At 42.4% G+C, this 7,090-nt stretch overlaps 1 protein-coding gene across 2 annotated transcripts in view; it reads right to left on the reverse strand.

The window, feature by feature from the left end:
* The window catches only part of ppp1r9a (protein phosphatase 1, regulatory subunit 9A), a 46,033-nt gene extending 41,188 nt beyond the window's left edge, over window positions 1-4,845 (reverse strand). For both annotated transcript variants that reach the window (XM_014997395.2, XM_014997394.2), the window contains exons 1-2: window positions 4,430-4,845; window positions 1,181-2,673 (exon numbers count right to left, since the gene is read on the reverse strand). In XM_014997395.2, coding sequence (XP_014852881.2) covers window positions 1,181-2,572 — 1,392 coding nt within the window. In that variant the 5' untranslated portion in view covers window positions 2,573-2,673; window positions 4,430-4,845. The remainder of the gene's footprint in view (window positions 1-1,180; window positions 2,674-4,429) is intronic.
* Window positions 4,846-7,090: the final 2,245 nt, after the last annotated feature.

Consider the following 7,090-nt stretch of genomic DNA (forward strand, 5'->3'; position numbering starts at 1 on the left):
TTGTGTACATGCATTTTTATAATACAGATACATGTATTTAAGATAGTTTTATAAGTGATGTACAAAAATATTCAACATTATTTTATTTATAAAACAGCAAAAGGTAAGTACTGGTCAACAAAGATTCCAAACCTTCTGTTTTTCTCTGTGTGTTGGGTCTTAACCACAAGGAGAAGAAAAACAGGGCAAAATGACACACTTTGCAGAGAAAGCTCAGGGTAATTAGTTAGCCAACGTGAAGGTTTTTGCCTCAGCATAACTGGGCTAATTGTTCTGCTTCAATACTATGTGTTAAAAGGGCTTGGTGACAACCACCCGGGTCGTTTGCTACAGCTCCACTTACAATAACCTACATTTCTCAAGATTCTGCTTCACATCACAAGCAGCAGTATCTCACCCCATTGCCAAGCGCCGGCTGAAAGTCTCAGGCAGAGAAACTAGATTTCACAGGCAGACCGCACAACCAAAAATAGAGAAGAAAAGGGCACGTTGTTTGCTTCTACGAATGTTAAGCTGAGTACTTGGAGGACAAATGCGGGCAAATATTTTTGCATAATCTTCCAAATCCATCTCTTCAAAGACTTGCTGCAGTATGTGAAGCTGAGGGTTAAACACAGTAATGAAATAAAGTAAAAGACAGATGGTACAAACAACAGTGCCTTGTAATCACCACCTTTCCAAAACCGGTGTAAACCTCTACCCAATCCTTGCATTAAGTCACCCCAATATGCAGAAAAAAGGTTCATATGGACTCTGCCTGGGTGATGGAAACAATATCATGATGAATTTGCCATTTGAATAAATGAAACAAAACACTGCAGGAGAAAACACAAACACAGTGTCTTGTGTTATAATTGCGTGGGCGTTGAACCAGCATGACTAACACATGCACAGATGTGCTCATAAACACGTCGAAGTCCCCGAGAGCAACGTTTCATCTGCCACCGTATTAGCACGCAAGATATTAAACTATACAAAAAATGTAAAAAGGAATAAAATGAAGAACTTGCGATAATTCGCTGTGGTTTAGGTTTCACCCTGAAATAGTAGATTATTAAAAGAAACTCTGTATATTGTTGTTGTAGTCTACTGTTTGCTTTTCTACTGTTTAGTCTACTGTTTGTGGATGTAACTGAGCTCAGTGCATTAGCACAACATTTTTAAACTACATCCAGCTTACTGTGATGGGAGACGTGCTGAAGCGAATCTTCCTCTTTGGTGGGACGTCCTCTTTGTTTTCTTCCGGCAGACCAGGGATCTCCGTCACGTCGGAGCCTGGGTCGTAGACAATATCCTCGTCATCACCATACAGGTCATCGTCGGGATCGGTGCAGCTTTCCCCCCAACCCTGGTAACAGGCGTCCCCATCTGCATTAAAAATCACCCTCTCGTTTCCTGCATATTCCTCCTCCGGTTCTTCAATTTGGTTCTTGGGTGGTTCAGGGGAGGTTTCCTGCTTCAAAGCATCCACGTCGTCTTTGCTTTCTCCAGTTTGCGGGCTTGTGGTGGGCAGTGGCTCATGAGTAACATCTTCAAAATTTTTATTGGTAATCACAGTACTACGTGTAGATTTTGAGGCTTTGGTGACTTCTTGGTCCTCGATAAGTGTCAGTGACTCTGAGGGTTTTTCTTCTTCTTCGCAAGAGCCATTAACCTGGCTTCCATTTGGGGTGGCATTGTACAAATTTTGCCTGTGTCTTCTAGAAGCTTCCCCAGTTTTGTCCTGGATCTCTTTATCTTGTGAACTCTCTTTTTTGGCTTCAGAAGTATCTGCTCCAGGACTGGGGCTCAGGAAGTCCTCAGTAGATGAAGACGCAGGAAACTTGTCCCCGGTTTTGTTCCGGTAGTTTCCGCGGACTGGAGATTGTCGTGACTCATCCTCGCTGAGATCTCCTCCTTGGCGATAGGATCCATCAGGTGAGTAGAGGGCTCGCCTACTGACTCCTCTATAGGACCCCCCTTGATTGTGTTGGTCAGCATTTTCAAAAACAGCACTGAGCTGACTAACGGTTGGCGACGATGCCTCGGTTCTGGAGCACAGAGAGTCCAGAGAGTCTGTGCTGCCTCTGTTGGACCTCGCTCCTCTCCAGTCGTCAAGGTGTTCATGAGAGCCCCTCTTGTCGCGTCCGTAGGGAAAGACCGGCGATTGGGATTGGTCACGTGACTGTTGTTCAAATAATTTCCTTGTTTCGGAAAACTTTGCACCTGCACCCCCAATCCTGTCAGCAGACGAAGAATGTTGAAGTTTGATGACTGATCCATCAGTTTTGTTGATGAAGTTGGTGGGCTTCACTAGTTTTTGCGGCGAGGATTCGTCCCGACCCCTGGCTTTACTGGTTGTATTTTCTGAGCCCATCTGCATGAACATGTCCTTAATGCGACTGACGTGAGCGCCATACTGGCGACCCCTCGGTTGTTTCACCCGCTCGAGGTCTTTGGGCTTCGAGTCCCCGTCAATCCGAGGCTGGTCAAAGGCCCTCTTGAGTGCCTGAAACTCAGCCCGATAGGCATTACGGTGGGGGGAGGCACTGCGGAGGCTGGTCCTCTCCCCCGAAGCCTCCGTCTTCAGCATGATGATGTCTTTGGGTTTAGAGGCAATGTCAGCATTGCTGTGACCTCATTAGAGTCCAGAGTCTAGTCGGGCCTACTTCAGTGCTTTAAGCCTAGTCACACCTGCAGAGAAGAAAAGAGATGTAAGTAGACTGAATTTATATTCTGATCTCAACAACAGTCAGTGCAGAACGTCTTTATTCTACCCCACAGTGTTTTCTCAGAGATAAACACACATCAGTAGAAGCACCAGAGGCAGCTTTGGGATGAAGAGTCCTGCCTGAGGATGTTGAATGAAACAGCGGGTACTGTATCTTTCTGTGTACTGCCCAACTCACTCTTCCTCCTGACGCTTCAGGATGTACCTCCAGAACCATAAACAATCATACCTAGCTAACTTTTAACTTTAATAATTATAGATAAAAAGCTAGAAAATATAATTTGTGTCACCAATTACACATTTACATACTCTTCAAAAGCCAAGCAGAACAAATATACTGCTTGATGTTGTTGTACGCAAGAGATAAGCAAGCATAAGAATGCCACAGATTCATGGTATATATAAAAATGTTTTTAAAAGCGTACATGAACGCACTGATAAGCAACCATCATTCCTGCTTCCTGTAGCTTTATGAATATTACAGGTTTAATAGTGTTTTCTGTTACATTTATTGATTCCTATTTTTACTGAAAAAACAAAAAAACAGACCATCTTGATTTTAAATAAGAAAGTAAAACATGCAGTAGCCTTGCTTCAGCCAGCCAACCGGCAGTAACAGCAATATGTGGGGGAGGGTCAACATCTGTGATTCTAATTTAAAAGCTTTAACTGCAGGAATGCTTTGATGGACAAATTTGTGCGGTTTTACCTCAATTACACTTAGTGTCTTTAGGTCACACCCTTTGATATTTACAAATCTATACTTCATGTTAAGATTCATACATTTGTGTTCAAAGCTGTACGAAATATCCTTGTTTTAGTTTCTTTAATTTATTAGATAACCGTCTCTATTAGGAACAGTAACACTTTCATCTCCTCAAGTTATCACATATGCCTTGTGGGTTTTCTTTTTTGTTGTTGTTTTTTCCAAAATGTCAACCATCTCTCACTGACTGTATCATTTTGACTATGAGCTTTAATGTTTTGCTGGAGACATGTGGCACTTTTGGGCGATATTTCTTTGCTTCCAGACACCGTGATACTGGATTAAAGCAGACAAATATTCCATATCTACGGCCATTAATATTTAATCTGGTTCGGAAATGCATACCACACCGTGAGAGGTGAAACATCAGGAAATACTGAGATAAAAAAAGAACACAGGAACAACCATCCGGTACACGAAAAATCCATTAACCCGAGTTGTTCTGTAATCCACAGCCTGAATTGTATAGATGTAAAAGTAACAGGAGCAGGGACTGAACCCTAAATGTCCTGGTTCACTATTCATTATTTACCAAGCTGGACTCTTACGGGTCACTTCTGTGAATTTCTTAAGCAATACATTGATTGGCTTGATCTCCAGCACCACTGTGAAAGTGGGTGTGGGGGGGAGAAGATCATAATGCTGTTTGGGAGGAGAGAAGAAAAAAAAGTGAGGCTTTAACACTGACTCAGTTGAATCAGACAAACAAGCGCACATCAGCCACACCGCGCAGAACATGACAGCTCATGCTTGCCCCCCTTTTTCCTCCTCCCCGGAGCCCTTTAACGTGCATTTATTTACATTTATCTCCTTTGGTATCTTTCTGAAAACAGGCGGAACACATGCGGTCAAATGTTCAAGACGGCGAAGTTCTAACTGTTCGCCACAAAACCACTGCGATCTGGCTCCACTGCACGAAATAAAAAACCAAAAAACAAAAACAAAAGACTTACATTCAACACTCCAGCTTCGTTGGGCTCCTAACAGGCAAGAAATGTAATCCAGAGGGCAAATGCGGAGGGAAATATGGATGCTCTCGCTGGAAAAGCTTCCCAAAAATAACATTTCTCTCCCACGCTCGTAAACGGTCCAGGACGGAATCGCCACTACAGAAACGCTTAGACACACTGAAGCCGCTTCAACGCCATTGCAGGCAGTGGGTGATGCTGCCAGTTGCACAATAGGGGTGTCGGGGCAATTTGGCAGCCCGTCTCACTGAGAGCTTGCACTCTCGCAGCGTTCGCCGGAGGGCAGCGTCCGATCCACATCCACGCCGCGTCCAAGCGCACGAACTCGCCGCGCTGACGAACAGCGGCGTGGAAATATGAAGCGTCATGTGACAGGTGCTCAAACCTCAACTGCGGCAATGGTTCGGTCCGATAATCTGCGCCGCGGAGGGGGTGGTTGTGGGAGGGGTGGGGGTGGTTCCGTGAGCCTGCAGTCTGGCATAAATACCAACACACACAGCGACTGTAACTTCGCTGGAGGATGAGTGCTCGGTAGAGGGCTCTGGGTGGTGTGGGGTCAAGGACCACACTGATGCTGGTTCCCAAACGGCGGTGCCGGGGCCAGGGAGTGGTGCCGGAGATGTTTACAGCTGTTATGTCATGCTGCAGTTCAACTGCCAGAACTTTAAAATTAAACTTAAAGGGATAGTTTGGATTTTATTTAAAAATTTGGGTGCTAAGGAGTAGTCAGGGTCTTACCTGCAGTACATTACAAAATACGTTTTTGATAGTTTAAAGAAACACAAAAGTTTAATTGTCAACCAGACTGGATCAGTTTTTCTGCCATATTGAAATGAGCACAATTTTGTTTCACAAAACAAACTCACATTGCAAGGGTAAAAGGACAAAATGTGCAACCTGAAAAACGACAGTTGCTGTGTTCAACATTATCCCAGCAGACACAAGTGTGTATTTTTTCCATCATGAGGCATTTCTGTCACAAAGAAGGGCATATTTTGCTTAAGTCAGACTGAATATGATCAGTCTTGCTCGTTCTCGTTACTTAAAGTGAAATTCCGGCAGATCGGAAGATTTTGAACTTTGGTGATGGAATTGCTCTGAATGATGTGAGTCATTTGACAGATGTAACAAACACAAGCATTGAGCTAATAGCTGATTCAGTGATCTGAATCAGCCGTAGAAAGGTTTTGCAGAAGTGATAATGCTTGAAAATAGAACGGTGGAAAAAGGAATTTCTGGGCGGCAGCCTCTAGCGTCAGGCGGGGGCAGACACCCTTAGAGGGTTGCTATGACGAAAATAAATAAATGAATGAATGTTCTTGTGTTGTGCTAAGGTGTGTTTAATTTATTGAAGAGATCCTTGGCATGACTTTACTCTGAAACTAGCCCTGGTCTGATTTGTCGTTAGTTTGAATCTTCAGTCAAAACTTCATTCTCTTGATCCAGATTGAGATAACTGCAGAACCCACGTAAGATTATTACTTAAAATCCAAAACAGCTAACAAGCTGCTTTTTTGTTTCTGCCCGTGGATTTTTTATATATGTTTGGACCACTAACTGTAAAATGAAACTGTATAAACCCACTGTGACATGCTTACATATAGTTAGAGTTTAGTGCTGATCTAACAACAAACATCTGCCTATGTATGTCTTGATTGTATTGGAAATGACTAGGCAGTTCAGTTTTGTTTGGGATAAAAACCAAATATGAAGGAATCTCCAACATTAATTGACTCAAATCTCATTATTTCGCTACGTCCGGATTTCTTCACTCTTTAATAAGCCATGTATAAGAATTTAGTTTCCAAATAATTTAGGAATATGAATACTGTTTTTTTTCCCTCATTCATGCTTAGCAGGATCTAAGAAGAAGTCAGACATTCCAGCTGGTTGGGTCACACAGCAGTTCACAGACACACCACCTAAAGCTGAAAATCATGTGATTAATCACAAGGAAACAAGGAAGCTTTGTCAACACTGAAATGTGTGATTACTTTTACAGAGTTACTTCTGCGATTCTGCTGTGATAAAATAGAGCCCTCTGTTAATTTCACATCTACAGAAAATGCTTGTCACTGATATTAGGTTTTACTTTAAACAATTTTTTGACAATTATAGATTTTCCCGTAACGGTGTTTGTCTATCACATTGGATACCAATAAAAAAAATGTGATGTTTTTGAAATAGCTTTCACCATTTAAATTCAATTCAGTTCAGTTTGCTTATGTAGCATCAAATCAACAGCAAATGTCATCACAAGTTACTTTGCGAAAAGCAATCGCATAATTCAGTCCCAATATGCAAAAGCCCATTACATTTAGTGGCTTCATTTAGGTGAGAGACACAACTATAAACCAGCTACAAAATTTATAGGATGTAAGACAGCACACACAGTTAGTCACAGAAATAGTTCCTGCAGTTTCTCTCTCTAGAAAAGTGAAGCAGTTAAAGAAAGAATCATGGCAGGATCCAGTGCATTACCTCTAGAATGAACTTAACAGCAACAGTTCAGATGTCGTTCCAGAAAAGTATGACAGCAATACAGAATGTCAGAAAAAGAGGGGAAACCCCCCCCCCCCCCCGAAAATAAAGTTAATAGGAGAAATAATGTCAGATACTAAAAAATTTGAGAGTGTAGTAGGAAAG

Source organism: Poecilia mexicana, unplaced genomic scaffold (genome assembly GCF_051168715.1).
Source record: "Poecilia mexicana isolate PSO_F unplaced genomic scaffold, ASM5116871v1 scaffold_11, whole genome shotgun sequence".
Lineage (NCBI taxonomy): Eukaryota > Metazoa > Chordata > Actinopteri > Cyprinodontiformes > Poeciliidae > Poecilia > Poecilia mexicana.